Here is a 27,990-nt window from a genome sequence, read left to right on the forward strand (position 1 = left end):
GAGTTCAAAATTACTACGCGCTTGAAAAATTGGATTTTCTCAGCAAAAAAATAGACCCCTATTGAAAATGTCCATCATGGTCTGCTTTTTTACAGACATCCCTGGACTGATTAGGTATTTTACCAAATAAGAGTCACAACTGTAAAAGATTCGACCATATACAATTTTTTAGTAGTAAATGTTTATAAACTAAATCAAAATTAAAATAATTTAATTTTTCAAGCGAAAGTTTTTCTCTAATAAAATTAAAGGTATGTAATATTAAATGAAAACGTATTGAGACCAATTTTCTGGTAACGCCTTCGCGGTTCCTATAATTTGCAAACCATACGAACACTGAGGCAGAGAAGGCTAGGGGAGATCTAAGAATGGCATCTCACTTCCTGCCTGCTCAGTGTGGCAAAAATTCCAACGAAAACTTGGTCCCACGTACTGTATTCGGCTGTAAAACGAAAACTAGAGACGTCTTATACTTCAATGCATTCAGAGAGCGTCATAAACACCCCTACCGGTTTCAAGCTCGTTAGCTTTCACCAGAAAGTGTATAGATAACTTTCTCTGAGTGAATCAAAACAAACCCGACTGCTAGTATCGAATTACAGCAAAACAAACTGATACAGGTGCCGTGGGGGCACCTGCTTACAACATGCAAAAGTTTTTCTATAATAAAATTAAAAGTATGTAATATTACAATAAAACTTTTATTGAGACTAATTTTCTGGTAACGCCTTCGCGGTTTCCATAATTTGCAAACCATACGAACACTGAGGCAAAGAAGGCTAGAGGAGATCTAAGAATCTAAGATCTGCATCTCACTTCCTGTCTGCTCAACGTGGCAAAAATATAAGCCTCTATATTATTAAGTCTCTAGTATAATATCTATAGTTTTCATTTTATAGCAGAACTATTAATTAATTTAATTTTTATTTCTAAAAATGATTTCTGAAGGCAGTACATTTAAGGTGAAACAGTAGCGATCAACAGGTAGCGAAAACGCGTTCCAAGATTGCGGCTGTAATTTTGAATATTTTTTCGAGATATTTGGCACACGTATTCGTAATATAATAAAGAATGGCGGTACAGAGCCCAATTTGAAAAATATATTAATATGTGGAAATTACTCTGTAATTAAATAAAATATTAAAAAAACGAGCCTGTACCGCCATTAAGAAAAACAAAAAAATACACTTTCTTCAAATAAACTTTTTTATCCGATGTCCAGATTTTGTGTCAATTTGGAACTACTAAAATTTTTTAATTCATTAGTAGTTCCAAAATGACACAAAATCTAGGCGGATAAAAAAGTTTATTTGAAGAAAGTGTATTTTTTTGTTCTTCTTAATGGCGGTACAGTCTCGTTTTTTTAATATTGTGTTTAATTACAGAGTAATTTCCACATATTAATATATTTTTCAAATTGGGCTCTGTACCGCCATTCTTTATTATATTACGAATACGTGTGCCAAATATCTCGAAAAAATATTCAAAATTACAGCCGCAATCTTGGAACGCGTTTTTGCTACATGTTGATCGCTACTGTTTCCTCTTAATGAATTTCTATTATTCAATATTATATTTTAATAATGAAGTATAGAATAATTCGTATGTTCAATAACAACATCTAGATCTTCAGTTTTAATTTTTTATCTTTAAAAAAATTGGCTTCACTCAAAATCTTTAATTATTTCTTTCTTCTAAACATCCTCTATCTACTTTTAAAATAGTGTTTAGCCATTATGTACATCAGGAGGAACAATTGGTATGATATGTACAATTAAAAACAGAACTAAAATAGACCTAACAACACAATATACAATATACAGACCTACTTTTAGAATCCCTGTTTGAAAGGATTCCCTCCAGTGGATTGCACTTGGGGCCTGAACGGATTTGCTGCCTCTGGCTGTTGGGGTAACACCCTTCCTTGAGGACGAGGAGGGGGCTGTTGCTGGAACTGCGTTTCTTGGTAAGGCTCTTCTTGTTGCTGGTAGCCTTGCTGTTGGTAGCCTTGTTGTTGATATCCTTGTTGTTGGTAGCCTTGTTGTTGATGGCTTGCACTGAAGTTCGTTTCTTGTTGTTTGTATTCAAGATGGTTTTGAACTTCGCCACTAATGGGTTTTTGGTCTTGCATTGTGTATGTCTGATATTCTTTGTTAGGAGGATCTTGCATTAGTATGTTTGCTTCATTTTCGAACGGTTTAAAATCGTAAATATGCTTGAGATACACTAACACTGGGGCGTAAAGAAGATTACTAAAAGCTATTAATACATTAAGGGCTGTAAATCCTATAGCTTCTACTACACCACCGGCGATAATAGGCCCTACTGCGTATGCTAGAGAATACGAAATGTCTGCTATGGCGTATATGCTGCCGTACACCGAAACGTAACGGACGTCCACCAGGTAACCGAGAGTAGGGAGGAGTGCTGTGTCGATCAAGGCGATGCCAAAGCATATGATGCATATAGGGACCATTAGAAAGATGTAGGAGTCTGCAAAGGGAATTATGAAGCAAGATAAGCCTTCCAGTGCTAATCCTCCGGCGGCCATCAGCCATTGGTATTGAGGATACTTCTTTGCCATCTTGACTGTAATGATGACTCCGAATACGTGAGGAAAGAACGCCGGTAGCCAAACGATGCCGACTTTCCAGTTTTCGGTGGTTAAATTGTCTTCCATCCAAAGACTTATGGTAGGTTCTAGGAATGCCAAAGCCACGTTTGACATCATGAGGGCTCCAGCGCAAACTGCTATGTATTTGTCCATGAAAAGCCTCCAGATAGGAACGCCGGGCGGTTTTGCCATTTGAGCTTCTTTGATTTGGGCTTTTATAGGTTTCATAACCAGCAGTAGCATAAACCCGTCCATCAGGGAAACGAAGGCCAAAATCAGGAATGGCACTTCCTTCCCGGCGAACTGGTAAAGGGCTCCCCCGAAGGGAGGCGCTACGAGGCAGCCAAAACTGATGAAAGCCAGCGCGATTCCGAGTGCCTTCGACCGTTCGTTCTCTTCCGTGAACCGATCGGCGATCATGGCGAGCCCTGAGGTGTCTGCGAACGCCGAACCGACCCCCTGGAGACTTCTGGCGAAGAACAGGAGACCGTAGCTCCGGCCACAGGCGAACACTGCTGTCGATAGAAACATGATCGTCAGTCCTATCATCATGGGAATGTCGTAGCCTATGCGGTCTATGAGTGCTCCGGAGAATGGGTTTACCATGAGTTGGACGATGGCCTTGGAGGCGAATAGGATGCCGGTAGCCTGGTCCTGGCCATGGTGGTCGTGCTTGTATGGCGTACCTGGTGGAAGAGACACGTTTCCCGGAACCGGATAATCTTCGTAGGCTCCGATATACCGCAGATAGTCCGGGATAATGGGCACTATTACCATGTAAAGCATGTTGTCTAACAGCAGGGCTATCGACACTATTACTAACACTAATTTTCTTTGGGTCCGGGGTTCCTGGAGCTTCGTCCACACGACTTCTTTCAGTTCGGAGAACTCCATGTTGATGATCGGTATCGTCGTCATGGTGGAGATGTTCGTGGATGTGGTGGTTGTGTATTGCGGTCAATGTGACTTACTCAGTGGGTTGCGGTGGGGGGTCGCGCAGTGCCATCCATCTTAACCTGAACAGAAGAAGTCAATTAGTATGTTTTCTTCGATTGGATTGGGTGGGGAGGCACTGCGCATAACCCCCCGCACCCCAGTTTTACATATAAGTTTATTAATATTGTAAAATGAGGTTTGTTCTATACTGTATTATTATATTGGGGCAGTTCGTAAAATGTTTAATATATTTTCATTGAACATTTATTGAATTAATTTTTTTTACAAAATATTAACACATTTAGGTATGTTTCGAGAATTTTTTTAATATGATTAAAGATGAAGATAGGCACACAAAATACGCAGAAGAAAAAAGAGGAGAAATAAAAACGACCAAATACCAAAAATGGGAGGAATATTTCAATCAAGATGACACTAGCGAAGCATATAAATTACAAAAGAAACTCAGAGAGGAATATAAACCACGCACTAATCTTTTTAAAAACAGTAAATGACAAATAATGATCAATGACTATGCAGCAATAAAAGCAAGATGTAAAAAATACTTCTGGTCTGATAACCTCATGCAGTATCCCTCTTATTACCAAAATTTATATATATGATAAATACCTATATTTATAATATTTTACAACTTGTATCATAAAAATAAATCCCATGCCTCTAGTCAATCAATTTTTGTTACAAAAAATTTCCATACAACTGAATATCGGATATATTATATTTCCATTATAATTATGAGTTAAGTAATCAACGAGAAACAGTACAGAGAAAAATAGAATTGCTTTATAGTTATTTTGTTAAATTTAATTGCAAATTATAAAACAAGCAGTTAATTATGCTGCTAGCGAGTTTTCATAAATGCATGAAAAATCAGTTCACATTGTTTTAATGTATTAGTCCGGGAGGTAGCGTCAAATTTGACCGGAGCATTTTGGCATTGCTATTTTTTTAAATACCGGGTGTCCATTTATATTTTCTCCCATTTTAACTGCCCATAACTTCTAAATAGCTCAAGATGGAAATATGCGGTTTTCGCTGAAATGTTTTATTTTAGTAAAAGTTTTGTTTGAATGACTTGAATTCTTTATATCGCTTTAAAAAAACTGGCGGATTAAAAAAAAAGTGTTTTAATAAAACACCTTGTATATTTTTTTGTAAATTAAAAGAATGGTCATTCACCTATCTAGCGATATAAAGTTTTTTAAAATCGGTTGTCAAATGACTGAGTAGTTAATTTTTAAAATGAGAGATGCAATGTGGAAATCACATAACAGAATATCAATAATTTGATTAGTTATTTTATGTTATTTAGTTATGTAATTTCCACATTGCATCTTTCAATTTAAAAATTAATTACTCAGTCATTTGACAACCGATTTTAAAAAACTTTCTATCGCTGGATAGGCGAATGTTCATTCTTTTAATTTACAAAACAATATTGTGAGTGTTCCATTAAAAAAAAGTCAACAACGTTTTTTCAAAAATCCGCCATTTTTTTCGTAATTGAAAGCGATATGAAAAATTAAATTCTTTCAAACAAAACTTTTACTAAAATAAAACATTTCAGTGAATACCGCATATTTCTATCTTGAGCCGTTATAGGTAGTTAAAATGGGGGAAAATATAAGTGGACACCCGGTACTCAGTAGGCATAAAATGAAAAATGAGGCATAAAATGAAAAAAGACCAGGAAAGTTAATAATAAATATAATTACATTTACGACACAATCTAAAAAAAGTATTATAAAAACAATTATTTTTCAAATCAAAATGTCAATTTTAAAAACAAAAAGGATTTCCGACGGTGGGAATCGAATCCGACCCGCCTCGCATCTGGGTGAAAGACATGTATTCTAACCACTAGACTACTAGACCATAATGGATGTAATGTACGGAGATAAATATTTCACATATAAGTTGTAGGGTTTTTTCCACCTACTTTCATGTTATGTTTTCTTGCCTAAAAGCTCCGGAGTCGCGCCAACTGGCAGACATTTTCGGTATCAAACAAGTATTATAAACCAAAATAAATTCATAGAATCCGGGCCAAAATCACCGTAAAAATTTGACACATAGGGCAGTCAATGAGGGTATTTGGCTCCGAATTCCATCCTACTACATCGATTTACTTGATATTTTCACAGTAAGTAGGGAATAGCTCAAGAAACAAAGTCTACCTTATGCCGATGTGCGCTTTTATCTTGGGGTAGTTCCCACCCCTTCTCGGGGGTGAAAAATGTTTTGGTTAAAATAGCCACGGAAGGGGCTAGAGAACCTAATTTTAATGTATTTTTTCTTAAAATACATTAAAATCCATAAGGTAAAATTTCCTCTAACTGGCTGTATATCATTAATTACAAAAATTGAAGAAAAATCTTCTGTGTAAAAGTATATTTATAGTCTATTCGCTAAACTCAGACACAATTGGGTAGATATTTTAGTCTGTAATTTTGCCAATTTTAGTAAAATTGGCAAAAAATAATTGCTAAATAGTTAATAATTACTAAATAGTTAGTAATTTTGCCAATTTTTGCAAAATTGACAAAAAACAAAAAAATTACCAACTAAAATATCTAGCCAGTTGCGTCTGAGTTTAGCGAACCGACTATATTTAAAATCCCAATAATGGGCTACATTAAAAAACAGAACGTTTTCGCTCTAAAGAGAGCATCATCAGTGTTCTAAGCAAGCTCTACATGCTGAGCCACCAAAAATACATGGTAGGGATGGCGGTTTTTGACAAAACACCGGTTTTCGGTTATACCGGTTTTTTTTGCTTACGGTTTAACCTGGCGGTTATAACCGGCCGAAAAAAACCGGTTTTTGGAAAAACCGGTTATCGGTTTTTTTAATCCAATAGGTTACAAAGTTACATTTACAATGCACTTTAGTTTGCGATACTCCATTCGACTCGATATCAATATGATCAAAATTAGTACTATCGAAACAACATCAATATCAATATAAATAAAACACAATTTTTAATAAAACCATTTTATTCTATTAATTAATATATTTATTTATTATCTAAAATACCCACCAATTTTCCTCTCTTCCCAAACTTAAAAAATTCCCCAACCATTTCAACTTATAAAAAATTTCCCAGACTCTTTGAAATGGGATTTAAAAAAAAATAATATCAACATAAATATTTTACTTAAAACTAAATTGGATAATGCAATTTATCTTTTATTTTTACTACCAACAAAAAAAAATTATCATGTATTACTTTTAACACGTTTGTATATTTGTAGAATAGGTACATTTTAACTCATTTAATACTTCCTGTATGCGTGTATCGTTTTGAAAACGTAGCGAAATTCTTGGAGATTCGTATTCCTAATCAGTAATACGATATGCATAGTCAGAGCATTATTTTTGGTAATCAGAAAAAGTCATTCAACCACTTTCAATGTCAAGAGTTAACAGTTTAGTGTGAAAAATAGATTATGTTTGCATCTAATTCAAACAGACACTTCTTATGTAAATATTATGATTATAGATACCTTTTCAAGGAAATATTATAATAAAAATAACTGTTTCTGGCTGATGTGAGATTGCACTTTCAGTTTGCTTCTGTATTTATAAAATAAAATAAAATTTGAATTATGGTTTTGTTGGGAATAATTACTTGAGAATAATAATTATGATTGGGATAAAAAATAATACCTAACCTAATCCTAATCACCGTAAAAACCTAATAACCGGTTTTTACTTTAAAAAGAAAAAACCGGTTATAACCGGGACAAAAAAATAACCGGTAAAACCGGTTATTGCGAAGTAAAAAAACCGGTTTTAGGTTTAAACCGGTAGGTTTTTCCCATCCCTAATACATGGGTTAAAACCCTTAAAACGCCGACCAAAAGTCTTACATTGGCGTGTTATACATTAAACCCTGGCGATGGGTGAAATTTAAACAAGTTATATCTCAAAGAATCATATGACTATACCACGTGTATGTGGGTGGTTGAGTTGATTTCTCTGTCTTCGCAAAGAGAAAGGTTCGCCTCCCCCTTTGTGAAGACAGAGAAAAACGTTCTGTTTTTTAATGTAGCCAGCCCTTTATTGGGATTTTAAATAAATATATCTTTTACACAGAAGATTTTTCTTCAATTTTTTTAAAATACATTAGTTATCAATTTTGTTTGCAGCATATCTCGCTTAGTTTTAATGTAATGGACCTTTAATATAGCTCATTTTAAAGGTCTTTTCAAGAACTACAACAGGTATTAGTAGCATTTTACACCTTAAATCAACCGTTTCTCTGTTATTTCAAGTTGAATACACCAATTTGAGAATGTACCAAAAAACGAACTATTTTCATCTACCATATCTCTTTTTGTATTATAACTAGAAGATTTATGAAGGCAAACAGTGGCGTAACAAACTCCGTCGGGGCCCCCCGCAGAATTGGAAATGGGGCCCCCTTTTAAAAATTACTAAATGCGACATGTGTAACAAATACCTATATGTGTTACAACCCAGTAAATGAACGTAAAATATGGCGATACCATGTAATTTTCAGTGTCACCAGCGAAGTGGTCTTGTTAAAAAAAACAATTTTTTGGGCGATTTTTCGCAAATAGTTCAAAGAGTAAGTATTTGATCGAAAAGAATATTGTTAGCCAAAAGTGTAGCTTATAAAAAATTAAAACAAAAATGAAGTCTATCGACCCAGTAAAAGAAAAGTTTTAGATCATGAAAAGTTTTTTTCATTCATCAAATTCCAAGTCGAATATTTCAACGTGAAGTAACCAAAAAATTAATTAGTTTTCGGGGAAAACTCATTAGAACTGTTTTAAAGTGTTTAAAAAAGCCTTATTTTTATTTTTTGCAAAAATTTCTAGCATCAAAACTAGTTATGCTCAAAATACAGTTAATCTCATCTTTTGGTAAAAAATTGTGAAAATATCCTCCTATTTATCACCCGAAATAAAACTAATGATCATCGCTTTACAAATTACTTAACTTTTTTATATGACCTTTAAGTTTCACCGGTTTAAAGTGCTTATTTTTGAAAGGGTTCTAGTTGAAACGGCTTGATTGAGTCACTAATCACAAGTATATGCAAATTTTAAACAATTCATATCTTAATAAAATTTTGTCTTACAGAAAAACAAAATAAAGCCAAAATATTTATAAAAGCTAAACTTACATTTCTTTGCTCTTTGAGATTTTACGTATCACTAATAAATACTTTTTAAGTTATTTTGAAAAACAGAAATTTCAAAAATAAAAACTTCGAACCGGTCAAACTTACAGATCATATAAACAATATTTATTTTCACGAATTTTTTTACCAAAAAGGGGGCCAACTTTATTTTGAGTGTAACTCGTATAGTTTTGGTGATAGAAACTTTTATAAAAAATAACAATAAAGCTTTTTTTGAAACATTAAAAAAATATTTAATGAGTTTTTCCCAAAAACTGCTCCATTATTTAGTTATTTCAGATTGAAATATTCGATTTGGAATTTGACGAATAAGAATAATTTTTCATGAGCTTCAACTGTGCTTTTACTGTGTCGATAGATCTCATGAATAAGTACGCCATTTTTTTGTATCTCATAAGCTACATTTTTGCTACAAATATTTTTTCGATATCTAATATTTAATTCAATAAAATACTTATTTTTGAGTTATTTGCGAAAGAACCGTCTGAAAACGTGTTTTTTTTTTGTTGAAAAATAAACATTTTTACTCGTAAATGACTTGAAAATTATTAACATCGATAAAGAAACTCTATAGAACAAAATTTGCTTACAATTAGTCAATTTATACATTTCCGGACTTACTTTAAACGTATGTTTTTCACCCAAAGAAGGGGTATCACCCCCCGAAGTAAAAGCAACCGACGGCATAAGTCCAACTTTGAAGAAGCTAAATCCAAATTGTCAAGCAAATACATCCGTCGTGACGCTGATAATTTCACTCCAAAACTGTCATTTACTGAGCTATTGGTGTATCCATGTATTGTTTATGACGACTTACGTTTTTCATCTTTATTGGTGTAGAATAAAATAGAACAAAAATTACTAAATGATTACATTAGTACATTATTCTATGAGATGAACAACTTTCTTCGTCCACGACTATTAGCGAATATATCTACAATTTTATTAATCCGGATATGCAACTTCATTTTCAATACTGCACTGCTTAAGAAACGTATGTATGCGAATAATATAACAGAGCATTTTCACATATATTAGACGACAAGATGGGGTCCCTGACATATTGGGGCAGCGCCGTAACTTCATGCTGCGGGGGCCTCTGGATAATTGTATCGAAATACTAAACGTAGGTAAAGATTATAGAGAAAACCCATTTCTAGATTTAGAAATATTGTTCTAACATTCGGCAAATTGCAATTCTCAAATCTTTCAATAGTTACGTACAAAGTATTACAGTTTATTGTCGTCACCAAAAAAGTTCAGGAGACCGGAAAGGATTAAGTTTCTAGATATGAGATGATCCACTTGCCGAATGAGCCTATTGAGAAATTTACGTTTTTAAATTTAAACACACAACGTAAAATAATATACCAATAACAGATTTTTACATAATATCAGACGACAAGATGGGGCCCCTAATCGATTAGGGCCTCCCCGCAGGCTTCATGCTGCGGGGGCCTTTGTTACGCCCCTGAAGGCAAGTGTCTCTTTGTTTTTTATAACCTACAAAAATGTTTAATATAGTTTTTTTGTTAGATGCATAGTTTTTAAGGTATTCGCAAAAAACCGTTCGAAAAGGTATTATGTTTCAATGAAAATGGCCAATTTTCAACCACTAATATCTCAAAAGTATTGAGTTTTCAAAAAAAAATATAGAACAGTTTTTGCTTAGAATTAGGTTCTCTAGTGAATTCCGTGGTAATTTTAACCAAAAAATTTTCCACCCCTAAGAAGGCGTGGGAACCACCCCCAAGATAAAAGCACACATCGGCATAGGGTAGACTTTGAATTAGGAGATAAGTAGAGGCTAGGCCCAAAATTTCAATAAAATCCATGCAGTAGGATAGAATTCGGAGGTAATATGCAATTCTTGCTCCCATTGACTGGCGTATCAGACTATATCATCATTGTGGAATTATACTCTGACAATAAAGTACCTACCACAAGATATATAATAATAACTGATAATATCATTGCTATCAAGTTTTAAGGATAATTGAATTTTTTGGACCTTCAGTAATTTTTCTACTTGTATAATTTCAAAACTAATATTTATGTAACAACATTTCATAGTCCTTGATAGATTTCCCAATTTTTTTAATTTAAATTTTTCTTTAAATTTTAAAATTTAAATAATTTTTAATTTCCTTTATATGACACATGTTAGCTGTCATCTTGAAGGGACATTATTTAAAAAACGACACAATTCAGTCTGTCAGCTCATTGATTCCATATTATATTTACTCTCTTTTTGTTTTAGGTAAGTTAACGATATACCAAATCTCCTGATGTAAAGGTTAGTGACAAAGGTTTATATAATTTTAGACAAAGATGACTGGTGTTTAGAGCTTACCATGCTCAAATTTTTTAATGTGTTTTTTGTGAAGTCCCTATATGCCGTTTCCAAATGTTTTTTCAAATGTTCCTACATGCATCAATAGTACTTCGACCTCTACGAAATCCATTGAAGAGAAAGCACTTTAAGAAGAAGAATCTAATTTTTATTAGAATATTAGGCAACTCACAGTATATAGTACGTACTACATACTTAATAACTAATGGTATAATTCTTATAGTCATTAAAAATGGAACATGCAAACAAGTCATTTTTAAATATTTAAAGCATCATAATATACAAAATAGATCAATATTCCTATAGCAGAGTTTAGAGACTGAATCAATATCTTTAAAGCTTTTTTTCTTATCCAGGTAAATTTTCCTGGCACAAAAGCACGTGAGTTACATAACCAGCTATTGATTTCCGCCATCTTGGAATTAATTTGCGTAAGGGGCCATTTTGTGCGGTTTATGGAAACAGCACGATCCCTGTCCAGACTTTCCAGGTGGATTAATCGATATCCAAACAGTTTCATTCATGCATAACGCAGAATTACAACAAAGTAAAGGGATTTGTGCTATTTTTAGCATGATTGGCTTGTTGTTTAGCCAGGTCGTGGTAGTCACAAACCTGCTAGAAAAGCGCAGATCGATTTCATTTTAAACGTTTGTACACGTTATACAGTTCATCCCAAAACTCTTTTTTCAGTGCGTCATAAATTATTTAATTCTCTCTAACCCATTACAGTTGGAAGTGACAGAAAAAACATACCTCCGTAATTACTATACATTGAACTTAGAAAATTATGTATCGGTTGACTGGTATTTGCATATTAAAATGACTTATGCTTATAGATATATAATTGGTTGGTGATTACAATACTCTGAATAGATAACCAATCAATGATGCAAATAAAAATAATTGACACAAAAGTGATCGATCATGACAGTATATTTGGATATTGTATACGCTGTGAGCTCGTACGTAGAGGGGATATTTACAAATTCGCGAGCGCCAGTAGTGACAAGTCTGTAAACCTTTACCGGAAATTTGACATAAATGTCAAAGTGATTAATTTAAAATTAAAATTAAAAACATTAATTATAAAAAATATTAGTTGGTCAAAGCTGTGGTATATATTTTCACCTTAAATATACTTACGTTTTAAATACTGCATTTAAGTTTTTTTAATGTTCTATTAATCTATTAATCTTAGCGCCATCTACACGATAATTGTGAAAGTATCCCAAGTAAGAAATTCATATTTTGTCAATAGAACGTCAAAATGATTAGCAAAATCTTAAAAAAATCGATTACAATTTAATTACTTTTTTGCGTTGTAAATATTAAGCTATAACAATTAAATAATAAATTTAAAAATTACCGGTGAAAGTTGAATTAGTAGTCCGCTAGGAGCGACACCAGCGAAGCTCACAGCGTATAGAGTGAAATTTGATTTTATATGTATTTATTTTTGCATTAAAATTGTTTAATATTAATATTCTGTCAGATTTAACTAAAATACCATACAATGAGCGGCTACATTCTTAAACTCCTTTAGATGTCAAAATTAATGACGCAATGAAAGCAAGGTTTGAGATGAGCTGTATCTTGATTTTTTACTTTATCGTACTATATACGTAGTATAGTATAATAGATAAAGTTATAGGATCGTGCAAAAAAAAATTTTTCAGATTTCACTTTTTTTCGACGTTTTGAGTCCCCCTGAGTCTAAAAAGCAAATAAAAAAAACATGTCGGAAGTATGTACGTACGTACGTACGTACGTACGTATGTCGCCACCGCCCAGCAAAAACTACTGGACCGATTTTGATGAAATTCGGTATGAGTAAGTTTAAGAGAATTTTGTCGAGAAACTAAGCTTTTCAAAAAAACCTCTCAAAGGGGGGCCGAAATAGGGGGGTTATTTAGGGCCCATTTTAGCAAATTTTGACCGAAATGAATGAAATTCGACTCAAAGTAAGCTCATCGATAGGTAAATAAAAATACGGAATTTGACATTTCCAGATTCAAAATGGTGGCTAATATGGCCGACCGCCCACCCGACACATTTCCCTATCTATCTAAAAACTTGTTTAAGATAAGTTTAATTTGAAAAAGTCTTTATATAGCCTAAAGATGGGGCTATAAGAAGGATGTTATCGTTTTTCAGAAAAAGTTACGGGTTGCCTATATTTAAGGGGTCAAATTTTGACATAAATTTGAACTAGATTTTCTCAAAAAGGGCTCCAAGGAATTTTTTATTTTTTGATATATTTTTGATATCCTATCAGTAAATTGAATGACATTAGTCATATATCTTAACTCCCCGTAGGAGGGGAGTTATGAATTTTTTATAAAAAAATATTCGAGTGCCCGTCACTTCCTTCTTAATAGAAACTAAAATTTGAAATTTTGCAGACATATATGGTACTTTATTATCTATTATCACAATAAATTTTACCAAAAATATGGCTTCCGGTTGAACCGGAAATGAATAAAAAATCTTAATTTTTTTAGATACTCCCTGTATATTTTAACATATTTTGAAAGAATGCAAAATTACCTTTCCAATGACATAAAATTCATTGCTGTATCTCAAAAACTCGAAAAGTTACGGTAAATAGAAATTTTGCTATAATCTTATGTGTGTCCTCTCTCACGCGTTCATAGCAGAGCATTATTGTAGGGCAGTCAATGAGGGTATTTGGCTCCGAATTCCATCCTACTACATTGATGTACTTGATATTTTCACAGTAAGTAGGGAATAGCTCAAGAAACAAAATCTACCCTATATACTATGGCGCTTTTATCTTGGGGCGGTTCCCACTTCTTCAAGGGGGTGGAAAATTTGTTGGTCAAAATAAGCACGGAAGTGGCTAAAGAACCTATTTCTAAGCAAAAACTGGTCTATACTTTTTTTTGAGAACTCAATACTTTTTGAGTTATGCGTAGTTGAAAATTGGCCATTTTCATTGAAAAATGACACCTTTTCGGACGGATTTTTTGTGAATACCTTAAAAACTATGCATCGAACTGAAAACACTATATAAAACATTTTTTAGATTATAAATAATAAAGAAATTCGTTCCTTCGTAAATGATCTATTTATAATACAAAAAGAGATATGGTAGGTGAAAATAGTTTGTTTTTTGGTCAATGCTCAAATTGGTGTATTCAACTTGAAATAACAGAGGAACGGTAGTTTTTAGGTGTATAATGCTACCAACACCTTTTGTAGTGTTTGAAAAGGCCTTTAAAACGAGCACCGTTAAATGTCGCTTACTTACAAACTAAGCGAGATATGGTGCAAAAAATATATGACTAATGTACTTTAAGGAAAAATGAAAAGTATATACATTTAACTCCCCATCCACCATAATTTAAATGCATTGTTTTCCTTCTACAATACCTTTTAATATATATAGTGTTATTTCTACTTTCAAAAAGTTGAACAGGTTTAAAATGAATGGTTTTTGTAAAAAATGTGATCAAATTATAGAATGAATTTTTAAGTTTTCTTAAAAATCTTCCTTTTTCTCCATGTAACTCGAAAATAAAAATATTTCACCCCTGAGAAGTGGTGGGAACTTCCCCCATGATAGAAGTGCCATAGTATATAGGATAGACTTTGAATTAGCAGATTGGGCTACTCTCAAAATTTCATTAAAATCCATGCAGTAGGATAGAATTTGGAGATAATATCTTGTTCTTAATCTCGCGCATTGACTGGCGTAATCGAAACAGAATGAAATGCAAATATTGTAAACTATTAATTTCTCAGAAAAATGAACTAATTTGAAATGAAAGTATGACTATAATATTCTATTGATTTATGCAATAATCTACACATCTATAGTGTGTCCTCGAAATATGGCATCGAACATTTTCTCAAATGCAGGAATTAATGATGCGTAGAACCATAAAATACTTCTAAGTACAGTAGGTGTTTCTAAAATATCAAAATAACGAGTAACTTTGTTATTTTTATAGAATATAGAACAGTATCTAGTACCATAACGATAATAGATCGGTACGATAAAGTTCTCGGGCGGCCCTTCCGTCCAGCGTTTTTTAAGGTTATACAGGCTGTTTCATTAAGAATCTCCAATCTCTAAGTTGTAGATTCTAGACCTCAAAATATTAAGATTTAAATAAAATCACTTAAATAAAATATGGCTCCTTACCGAATTACAGGGTGTTTTATTTATAAATTTAAAAATTAGTTTTGCTCAGTATTTTAAAACTGTTTGACGTATTCTTTTTATACTGACGCAGAAAGTGTAGATACTATACACATCTGAAATTATTATGTTAAATTAGCGTTTCTGGATATTACCAGAGGCGTACGATAGGGGACAGTGAATGGTTGACCCTTCCCAAATTCTACGCCACTGGCGGAATTGCCATTTTAGTACAATTTTTCGATCTCCAATACTGTCTATGTAAATTAGTCCATTCGTTCACGGTTTTTGCTCTAAATTTTAAAAAACCGCTGGGATTGACATAAAATTTGGCATTCGTATAGCTTACATGTCAAAGAAAAAAAGTGATATTGTGCCTATGTGTGCTTTTGCCCTGGGGGTCCAAAATAAGTCTCGAAATAGGTAAACTGACTAATTTTAAGTAACGTTTTTTCTATAGAACTTTTTCGCCAAGTCAACACTTTTCGAGTTATTTGCGAGTGAATATGTTCATTTTTCAACAAAATAACCACATTTTTAGACGGTTTTTCGAAAATAACTCAAAAAGTAAGTATTTTGTCGAAAAAAATGTTCTTAGCAAAAATATAGCCTATAAAAAAGTAAAAAAAATGGTGTAGGCGTTAAGTCTCTGGATCTCGTAGAAACAGAGTTATAGCCAATGAAAAATAGATTCATATTCACTAAATTTCAAATAGAACATTTCGACGTAAAATATCCAAAAAATTAAGCACTTTTTGGGGAAAATCCATGAAAACTTTTTTAAATTGTTTAAAAAAAGCTTTATTCCTGTTTTTACAAAAAGTTTCTAGCATTAAATTTAAGCAAGTTACGCTCAAAATAAAGTTGGTCCCTTTTGTTTTTGCAAAGAAAAATCGGGGAGACCACCCCCTAATTAGCAACTTAAATTAAATTAATCGTTACCGCTCCACAAATTATTTTACTTATGTTGTGTTTATATGATCTGTAAGTTTCATCGATTCAAAGTGCTTATTTTTGAAAAAATTTGGTTTCAAATTAAAATTTTTAAAAATATAAATTTTGAAAAATATGCTTTTTTTCAAAATAACTTAAAAATTGTTAGAGATACCAAAAATCTCGAAAAACAAAAAAAGTCAGATTTGTTTTTTTGAATATCATGTATTTTTTTGTTTTTCTGTTAGACAATTAGACAAAAATTGATTAAGATTTGGTGTTTCTAAATTTGCAAACATTCGTGATCAGTGACTCGTTCAACTCCTTTTAACTACAGCCCTTTCAATAATAAGGACTTTGAACCGATGAAACTTACAGATCATATAAACAATATATACACGAGTCAAGAAACTTGTGAAGTCGTAACGAATAAGTTCATTTAAGATACTAATTAGGGGGTGATTTTCTCGACATTTTTACCAAAACCAAAAGGGACTAACTTTATTTTGAGCGTAACTTGTTTAATTTTGATGCTAGAAATTTTTTTTATAAAACAAAAATAAAGCTTTTTTTAAACACTTTAAATAAGTTGTTATGAGTTTTCCCCGAAATGTGCTTCATTTTTGGTTATTTCACGTTAAAGTATTCCATTTGGAATTTGACGAATATGAACCTATTTTTCATTAGCTATAACTCTGCTTCTACTAGGTGTAGATACATGATATATACACCATTTTTTGTTAAATTTCTTACAGGCTATATTTTTGCTAAGAATGTTTTTTTGACAAAATACTTACTATTTGAGTTATTTGCGAAAAACCGTCTAAAAGCGTGGTTATTTTGTTGAAAAAATGAACATATTCTCTGCCAAATAACTCGAAAAGTATTGACTTAGTGAAAAAACTCTATAGAACAAAAGGTACTTAAAATTAGCCAGTTTATCCATTTCCTGACTTTCTTTGGACGAATATTTTTTCACCCCCAAGAGAGGGTGAAAATCACCCCCATGGCAAAAGCACATATCGGCACAATATCACTTTTTTTTCTTTGACTTATTAGCTATGTTTATGCCAAATTTCATGTCAATTAAAGCGGTTCTTTAAAATTTAGAGGTTTTGCAATATTTTACCGTTAAAGAACGGACTAGTAAGATTCTACATTTTTGCAAGATCGAAGCAGAATGAAGTATTACTTATTTGACGAAAATGATCGAATGATCTCTGACAGATGACAATTTGGTGAGTATGTGACTGTGTAATACGAGTATGTACAGTCACTACACAGTGAACTGCACATTTATACCTTCTTTTTATTGACGAAGTAAGTAAGAAACGTTATTGTACTTTTTTATCACATCATCTTCGATTTTTTGTCTAAGTTTACAACTTTTTCTTCCTTTTACAATGGCGTTTTCTTTGCCATTTCAGATACCCCTAAAGATGCTCTAGATAGCGAAAGTATACTTAAGCAAGATTAAATAAACTCAGTGCTCGATATCTGCCTTTTATTTCCATAAATTTTAAGCAGAAGGAAAATAATATTACCAACCTAATCAACATTGCTGAGGTAACAGAAGAAAAGTAACAGGCGTCACTACTGTAGGATTAAGTAAAATAGAGATCAGTCTAGAACACTTATTTCTAATAATGGTTAATTTTAGCTGAGATCTGATTTTTCAAAAGTGCTCAGTCCAAGTGGTCGTGGAAAGTTAATATTTCAAACTATTATAGTAGTAGTAGTTCTGGAAGGGGATGTTTTGAATCTAACACTTTCTATAAGAATATATTTTTTGGTGAAATCACTTCAGGATGTGCCTTGTAACAAAAAACAATTTTTTTTGTTTTTTGCACCCATATTTTCGCGTATAAATTAAGACATATTGCTCCAACAAACAAAATTATAGAAGGTAAAAGTTAAAATAATAATTGAAATTGTAATTGAAAAATAGAAAATTTAAACTATGATGCATTTTTGAAAAATGGCAATAGCAAACAGTCAAACTAGTCAGAAACCGTCAGCAAACAGTTGGGTAAATGAGAGAACATAATTAATACAGTCACCAGTGCTATCCCCTCTACTCGCTCTGGTCGACTATTCGCTGATGGTTTCGAACCGTTTGAATCTGATGCTAGAACAAACCTAATAATTAGAAAAAACAGTGCAAAAAATGGAGTTTCTCGTTTGAATTTTCGACTTCTTAAACGTAACCTACATACTTCATATACTGCCTAGAAAAACTCCTATCTATAAAAGGGTAAAAGACATAGAAAAAATACCGAACCTATAATACGATGGAAAGTTGTACAACATTTCGAGAATTGATTTAATAGTTTTTGCATAATTATCCTGAAATCAAGAACTGACAAAAAATTGCAAACTTGCATAAAATTATGCTGAGACTCAAGATTTCAAACGCACTGATCGAAAAATTAAATCCGGTCAATTAGGAGAGCAAAGCGATTTTTTTAAATTCATGGTGGTAGTGGTAGTCCTCTTCGCGCAGAGCAAAAAGTGAATTGGTTCTGAGCGCCCTCACCATAGTTGTAAAAAATGCGTTTGACAGTTTGAGTGTTTCTTTATAAACATGTACCAAAATTTTCGGCTTATTAAAGTCCTTGTTTTGGTACCAGCATATTTTGCAAACTTAAAATTATTTGCGAACCCCGGATTGTGAAATTAGTATGCAAACACTATTGAATCTTTTTTTCTGGACGGAGTTTTTCTGTGAGGAATATGAAGGCTATAAGTTATGTTTAAGGGGTCGAAAAAATGTAAAGGCTACCAATTATAGTCTAAGAGCTAGAGCCGAAAAATCATCGTCATAAGTAATATGGAGTTTGGCATGTGAAATGTGTCTATTGTATATTGATAATTATGACCCCTTTGAGGCTGACACCTCAGTGGATACAGGAAGTAGCAATAAGGGATGAAAGGGAAAAGTCAGTGTAGTCATTAAAGGTTTTCACCTTCTATTTTGTTAAACTTCCATCGAATTCCATGAAAATTGGTGACTAGTTAGAGCATACCCCAAGAAATAAAAATAATTTGGTGCCAACTTACACTTTTACCCTGGTGGTGAATACCACCTCTTCCCGCGGGTGAAAACAATTTTATTAAAAATAACCTCACAAATCGATAGAGTGACAAATTATAAGTAAAATTTGTTATACCATGTTATTAAAATAAATCAATATTTTTTGAGTTATCAAAGATCAAAGATTTGTCTGTTCAAGAGCACATGCGTGAAGTTACGGATGATAAAAAGTTCATTTAGAAACATACAATTAATTAATTGTATGTTTCTAAAATATTATTTTTATTTTATTTCGATATTACAAATTTAGCAAAAGTGTTTTCGAATATGTCAAGTGTACCCATTATTGTACACCCCCAGTTTCTGGACATTATCAGTTTATATTGATAGAAAAAATTCAATTATATTTCGAAATAATATAAAAATAATATTTTACTAACATACAATTAATTAATATTGTTCTTTTTATCATCCGTAACTTCACGCATGTGCTCTTAAACAGACAAATCTTTGATCTTTAATAACTCAAAATCTATTGATTTATTTCAATAACATGATATAACAAATTTTACTTAAAATTTGTCCCTCTATCGATTTGTGGGTTATTTTTAATAAAATTGTTTTCACCCGCGGGAAGGGGTAGTATTCACCTCCAGGGTAAAAGTGCAAGCTGGCACCAAATCAGTTTTATTTCTTGAGGTATGCTCTAACTTCACCAATCTTCTGCTCTAACGTCACCAATTTTCATGCAAATCCATGGAGGTTTAACAAAATAGGAGGTGAAAACCTTTAATGACTGCACTAACTTCCCCCTTTCATCCCTTATTGCTACTTCCTGTATCCACTGAGGTGTCAGCCTGAAAGGGGCCATAATTGTCAATATACAATGTACACATTTCACAGGAAAAACTCCATATTACTTATGACGATGATTTTTCGGCTCTAGCTATCCGTCTATTTTAACTATTTTTCAAACAATAAACATTATACTTTCAATTTGTAGCTATTCAAATATGTAAAATTAAAAAACGAAGCTTTTACCCTGTATATTTTTTTGTTGGAGCAATATATTATGAGTTATAGGCGAAAATATGGGCGCAAAAAAGCAAAAAATTTTCAATTTTTTTCTGATTTTGTTAAATAAAAAATGAAGCACAAAGTTTACGACTGGCGCATATCGTGATCATTATTGATACCAGGTACGTACATCCTGAAGTGAATTTAGCAAAAAATATACTCGACAGATCCTGCTGGACTACTGATATTTTTATTGCTTTGCGATCTTTTTTTATGGCGAGAATGCTGGACCAAAACGACGGAGAGAATGCTGGACCTCATCATCAGGGTAAGACTTGATGGCAATGAACAGGCAGTAGCCTACTAGCATGATCGATCATGCAAGAAAAAAGAAGAAGAACAAGGGATATGTTTTTAAATAAATGATAACAAATTTAAGATTCTGCGTGAATAATAAGATTAATGGCTGATATAAGTGCCCCAGGTCAGTCATGCGCATAAGTTTATCGTATCGATTAATTGATTTTCGCATGAAATGATTACAACTTAGTGATCACGATTAATTTTTACCACAATATCACTGTGGATAGTATCTGGTGAACCAGTAGGCCATTGTACTCACCTGTGTCTGGTAGGGCGCTGCCGATGCGAGAGGCGAAGAATCCGCGAATATTACTGGCGACTCGCGACTCGCCGAGAAGGCCTAAGGTGCCTCCCGGGCCCGAATGATTACCGCCGCCGACCTCCACGGTGCCGTGTTCTCCAGGTGCACACAAAAGTTGGTCACTGACAGCAGCTGAACCTGACGCGTCACGACGGGCTGCCTACGCGAGGATGACGACGCCACCGTCGGGACGGCGAGCGCGAGGGGCGGCACCCGAGCTCGGCGCCGGTCGACAGGCGTACGAGATAGCGCCGCCATTGGCGTTGGAGGCGCGATTCTCCTCCTCTGGGACCAATTGCCTATTCTTCGTCTGTCTGGAAATTTATGATTTTTTCTGTTGATTTTGCTTTGCGTTTTGTGGGCTTGTGAATGGATGAAGGTCAGTTATAACAATCGGTTAAAATGTTTTCGGTAACTGTGGGGACACGTACTCCACAATAATAACATTATTTTTAACACATATTCCATAGGGAGTTTTCTAATTAAATTGTATTTTAGGAATCCCGACATGGTCTGAATTATTATTTTTTTTCTTTTTATAAACCGTTTTTTCTAGCATTCCTTTTAAATTTTGCATTTCTTTAAATATGCTGTGAATAAATTAGGAAAATTAAATTATTTCAACGTTTTTATGTTACATTTTAAAATAATTTTGCGACTAAGTATTATCCATTAGTATAGAATGTATAGAACGACACGAAGAGACAGGATAGAACAAAATGTGACCAGTCAACACCATCAATTTCGAAAGAGTACAACGTTTTAAGTATTTGGGGCCGTAATCACAGCTTACACCGATGTTACTGAAGAAACAAAAGACTGAATCTAATCGGCTAATTGCAGACTTTACAGAAGTCATCGCCAACCTCAAAGTTTCACGGTATCAAATACCGTGAAATCAACAAACTAATAAAAAGAAAAATTAAACAGGCCAAAGAATCCTGGCTCGAGAATTAATGTAAAGAAATAGAAGACCTACAAAAAAGCATGACAGTTTCAATCTCCACAAGAAACTTAAATATACCTCCGGAATTATAAAAGACAAAAATGCTCACGTACTTAAAACCGCAGACGGAAAAATTTGTGATCACGAACAACAGTGCAAAGAATGGGAGAAACACATCAGTGACCTTTTGACGATGATTCTCGAGAAAATGCTCCAAATAATACCTGTGACAACCAATTAGACAGAGGTCCCAGTATACTGAAGTCAGAAGTCATAAAAGCAATACAACAAGCCAAAAACAATAAAGCACCTGGATCAGATCAAATCCCTGTTGAGCTACTTAAACTTTTACATGAGGAAAACATTACCTACTTGACTACTTTCTTTAACAAAATTTACAACGAAGGAAAAATACCAGATAATTAGTTGGAGTCACTGTTTATAACATTATCAAAAAAAAGCAGGCCCACCAAATGCAGCGATTTTAGACTAATCAGTTTGATCAGTCACACACTTAAGATACTTTTACGTATGTATTATACAAAACCGAGTATTCCTTCTGTGCGAAACTAGAATGGGTAATAAGCAATTTGGATTTAGAAATGGTCTAGGAACTAGAGAAGCACTATTTTGTATGCGCGTTCTATTACAAAAAAGTTGTGAATTCCGAAAGAACGTTTATGTTTGTTTCATCGACTTCGAGAAGGCATTCGACCGAGTACAACATGATACACTTTGCCCGAATAATCGAAAGAAGGTGCTAAAATGTTAAGTGTGGTCTATCATATTGTATGGTTGTGAGACATGGACGTTAAAAACCACAATGTTAAACAAAATAGAAGCATTCAAATTGTGGTGCTATCGACGAATCCTACAGTTATCGTGGGTATCGCACATTATAAATGAAGATGTTCTTCAAATGCTGAATTCAGAACGCCTGCTCATAAGCATATTAAAGAGGAGAAAACCAGAATAGTTCGGCCATATAATAAAAGGACCTAAATACCATCTGCTTCGCCTTATAATACAAGGAAAAGTGGAGGGAAAGAGATGGATTGGTCGAAAGAAACTTTCATGGCTGCGTAATATTAGACAATGGTGTGGCTGCACAGTAGAAGAATTATTTCGCGCAGCAGCCGATAGAGAGAGATTTCAGGAAATTTTAAACATGATAACGGCCAACGTCTGAATACAGATACGGCACCTAAAGAAGAAGAAGAGAAGATCGCCACCCTTCGCTAAGAAGACGGCAGCTAAAGAAAATGAAGATTCGTGCATCTGTTGTTCTTCGTTTTATTATTTTCATTTTTAGCCTAATTTTGGATACTAATGGGTTGTAATCTGATCTTATGTCGGCAGTCTGATATGCTTTTTCTGATATAATTGCGGTCTTGTATTTATGTCTAATTAATAGTCCATCTTACAATTATTCTATTTTTTTACCTATGTACAGCCTAGCGACTTCCATTTGTGTTGTCTTTTTTTTGCAGTTTGCTTAAATAATATTCTTTTTCTTGTTTAGTCCATTTCTATTCAACTGTGGATATAGGCCTTCCACAATTATTTCCATATCAGTCTGTCCTTGGCTGCGCTGTTCCAGTTAGTTCCTGCAGCGTTTACAATATCATCATTCCATCGCATCTGAGGTCTTCCTCTTCCCCTTCTTCCTGTCCATGGTGTCCAGCTTTGTATTTCAGCATTCTATCTTTTATCTTCCTCTCTCGCATTGTGACCCGCACATCTCCACTTTAACCATGTTATATCTTATGCTACATTTTTTACTCCTGTTTTCTCTCTTATCCATTTGTTTGATTTTCTGTCTTGCAGTTTTATTCCCAACATGGATCTTTCAATTTTTCTTTGATTTAATTATATTTTGTTTAGGTTGGCCTTTGTTAATGTCCATGTTTCTGAGCCATATGTCAGGACAGGAAGGGTGCACTGATCAGATACACGGATTTTTAGGTACTGTTGTATCTTTGTGCTTTTTAGTATCCATTTTAACTTTCCAAACGCTGCACATGCCAATCTGATTCTTCTTGGTACTTCAATTGTGTGGTTCTCTTTATTAGCTTTGATTATTTAGCCCATGTATCTCTCTCTATTCGTCAACAACCTCAATATTTACCTTATTTATATTTATATTTATTCTGTTATTTGTATTTGTCATGATTTTTTTTACTCATGTTCATTTTTATTCTTATCTTCTTTGATGCTTGTGCTAGTTGAGTCAGCATTGGGGCTAGTTCTTCTTGGTTGGTTGTAATAAGAACAACATCATCGCAATATCTGAAGTAATTGAATTTCTTTCCGTTTATGTTGATATCCATGTCTTACCATTTAAAGACGTCTTCCACAGCTAAGGTCAAGAGTTTTGAGGATATTACATCTCCATGTCTTACGCCTCTACGGATTCCTATGGGATTAGTTTTGTTTATTTTATTGTCCAATTCGACTGTCATTAGATCTGTCTGTAAGATTTGGCTGTACCTGGAATCTATTCTTCTGTTATTTAGAACTTTTTCTATGTTCGATAGAAAAAGCTTGCTTAAACAATGCATTCGCTTTATTAAATATTATGTCGCTATATTACAATCTCTAGTATATTCAAATTAAACCCTCCTCACACTAAATACACCACTTGTTGCATGAATATGAAACAGTACATCCGAAAATTAAATTTGAATCAGTAGCCAAAAAATTCAGTATCACACTATAACATTGTTTCCGTGGACTGAATATTCTCCCAGTGGGTTCTTTCCGTAATGGGATAACGACTAAACTTCACGGATGGAATACTTAATGGCAGAGGCTCAAACTAAGAGATTTGAGTTTGTAAGGAAAGAATTTAAACTTCTGTATTATACCGGAGGAATATATATTGGGTATATTTATAGAGATGGGATGCCTGTGATTTTTCTCTGTAGTTATAATTTAACAAAATTACTAAAAAAGGCAATACAAAATTAAATCATGTTACACCATGTATATAAGCTGTAACAGTTAGTATTAAAAATACTTCTAATTCGGATATTATGTAAAATAGCATTTTTCCCATAATATTTTACTTAATGTCTACATAACTTTTATATAGTTAACATCAGATTAACTATTTACTGTAAAATTCTACTGTTAAAATCAATTATTGATCATTTCATGAATGAAGAAGTCTTACGAATACTCTCAAAAGAAACAAAATTCTATCTATCGGTGGTCGGCTGTCGCCGCCTTTCTTATTTTAGGCACCGTCTCCAGTTCTTTCTGTTCTGCCATTCTCCAACTCTAAGGTCTCGTCTTTCGATGGCCTCGTCCACTTCATCTCTCCATGATCTTCGGCGTTTACCTCTTGTTCTCTTTCCTATTGGGCTTCAATCTGAAGTCTTTGATATCAACCTTGTACCATCTGCTCTTCTCACATCTTCTTCTACGGCACTACAGCCCAAATTGAGCCTTGGCCTCCTTTATTTTTGAAGTTATACTTCTTTAAGCGCGATATTAGGGTGAATTTTTATATGTTAAAACCTACGATCCGGGCGCATGCGCATTATAACTTCGTTCTGATTGTATGTTCAAATGACATGTCAAAAATTATCCAATATGGCAGCTGTAGTGCAGCTGTGGTTTGGACGGTTGACGGTTTGGTTATGTATGGTTGTTGCGTTTTAAAATTTGTGGGAAGAGAAACAACAAAGGTTAGTAAATAGTTATACTGCCATTTTAAATAGTTTTCATATTATATTTTTGAAGTTATAGGTAGGTACTTCAAAATGTTTTAATTTATGTATGTATCAGTCCAGAAAAGGTGTGGAAAGAATATATTAGTGTTTTTAAATATATTTTTCTATAAACGTGTTGAAAATGCAATTTTTAGGACTCCATAGGAGCGTTAAAAATGCCACTTTAAGGCACTAGTGCTTTAAAATTTTTAAGGCACTGCATTTAAAAGTGAATTGTCAAATTGTGAAACGTCAAAATATTTATATTTCATTTATTAACATTAATATTAATAATTCAACTTGCGCAATTTGAAAAAGGTGGTTTAAAAGGTTTTTTATTATAATTTTGTGTCTTTGGATTTGTCTTCCTTGGGCGTAAAATAATAAAACATCTATTTTTACATTTCACTTGTCACCGTGATGTATAAATATATATATATATATATAGTTTGAATATGATTCTTGAACCTAAAATTCGACAATACATCCTACAATAATTCGACACAGTACCTAAATTTTAAATGTATCTACTAGTGGGTCTGTCCCTATGTTTTTAACATTGTTTTATTTTGTGACGTCTATTATTGTTATTGTTCACTGCCAACTTTACATGCAGGGTAAGTCAAAATGTTTTCTTAAATTTTGGTATTGTATCTTTGACGAAATGTTTTTTAGTCACGTAATGATCTTGAAAAAGGCAAGGATATTCCTGTCGAAACGTCGATTAAATGATATGACATAACATCATAGCCATCTCTTTTTCTTTGTGAACCTAAGCCCAAGAAACCCAAATTAAAAAATATATATATATATATATATATATATATATATATATATATATATATATATATATATATATATATATATATCTGAAAGGTAAGTAGCATGCGGCTTGATGGCCTTGTTGGTAGAGCATTGGACCAGAGATCAAAAAATCGCGAGATTGCGGGTTCAAATCCCGGACGATTCATACTTTTTTTTTTTAAATATTTGGCATTGTTAAGTTTTGGTTCATTTTTGGTAATTATTGTTAATTTTTTATATTGTAACTGTTAAGTAGGTATATTTATTTCGTTGAAATTATATTATAATAGTATAACTTCTTACGTGCGTACAAAGTAAACACGCATTCTTTTTTTGCCTCCACCCTTGCTTGTCTGTGGCTGCTCTTCTCCATACACGGACTCCTAAAAGAGCTTGTGAGTCGCTGTTTACTGTATCTTCCCAGCGCTTTCTTGGCTTTCCAACCGGTCTCTTTCCCTGCATTCTAGCATTCAGTGCTCTTTTTGGTAGCCTATCCTCTCCCATTCATATCACATATACGGCCCATTGCAATCTTTGTATTCTAATGAAGTCTGACAGGGGTGCTTCCTTATGTTGATAAAAATCGTTGTTGTATCGACTTCTGAACATTCCGTTTTCCCTCACAGGTCCTAGTATTCTCATCAGTAGTTTCCTTTTGAATGTGTCGAGTTTGTTTTTGAATGTTTATTTCAGGACCCAGGCTTCACTGCAATAGCATGTTATTGGTCGAATTGCTCTTCTCACATGTCCATACCAAATTAAACGTTTTTCTTCTATGTAGTTGAGTATGTCTTGTTCTTGTGCCATTCTTCGTTTTATCCTCTCGTTTCTAATGCGATATATTCGTATCACACTTGTCATTCTAAATTTCAGTTTCTGTAATTTTGGACCTGTTTCGTTTGTTTATTACCCAATTCTCTGCTCCATAGATCATTACACTACGTACCAAGGTGTTGGTATTATATTAATATTTACAATGCTTAAGGTGTATAATTGAGAAACATTACATTCAACTTCATACGTTTAATCTATAAAAAACTTTGAAAACTCCTGATACATGAATAAAAAACCGCTAAAGGCCGTAAAAATGAGTTGCGCACACAATATTCCAGCTACAAAAGAGCTGATCTAAATATTACCTGGCGCGAAAACGTATTTTGATGGAAAATAAAATTCTAGTTTTATTTTGAAAGATTTTTCCATAATATTTGCTGTATTTGAAGTAAAACGCGCCACAAAAGAGCTTCAAAATGCAAACTGTATCAAAGTTACTCTTTTGTGGCGCGTTTTACTTCAAATTTAGCAAATATTACGGAACAAGCTGTCAAAATAAAACTAGAATTTTATTTTTCATCAAAATGAAAATACATTTTTGCGCCACGTAATTATCATATTATCAACTCTTTTGCGCCACTAATTTTTACGGCTTTTTTATATTCATGTTATTGCCAGGTGCTTCTCTTTTCGACAAGATCCCATAACTATACTGCCTCATATCTCCCCTACAACTAATCTAAAATATTAAGCATCATTGCACTGTAAATAGCAAATTGGCCCACTATTTATACTTTCATGTACCTCTTTATAATAACTCTGCTTTTAATAACGTAA

At 33.3% G+C, this 27,990-nt stretch overlaps 1 protein-coding gene across 1 annotated transcript; it reads right to left on the reverse strand.

Moving 5' to 3' along the window:
- Window positions 1-1,304: 1,304 nt before the first annotated feature.
- LOC126878429 (vesicular acetylcholine transporter) lies at window positions 1,305-21,066 on the reverse strand. The gene is made up of 2 exons (XM_028280467.2): window positions 20,872-21,066; window positions 1,305-3,630 (listed from the first exon to the last, which is right to left on the reverse strand). The coding sequence occupies exon 2, from the start codon at window positions 3,530-3,532 to the stop codon at window positions 1,832-1,834; it is 1,701 nt and encodes a 566-aa protein (XP_028136268.2). The 5' UTR covers window positions 3,533-3,630; window positions 20,872-21,066; the 3' UTR covers window positions 1,305-1,831.
- Between the last annotated feature and the right edge of the window lie 6,924 nt (window positions 21,067-27,990).

Source organism: Diabrotica virgifera, chromosome 1 (genome assembly GCF_917563875.1).
Source record: "Diabrotica virgifera virgifera chromosome 1, PGI_DIABVI_V3a".
In the NCBI taxonomy this organism is placed as follows: Eukaryota; Metazoa; Arthropoda; class Insecta; order Coleoptera; family Chrysomelidae; genus Diabrotica; species Diabrotica virgifera.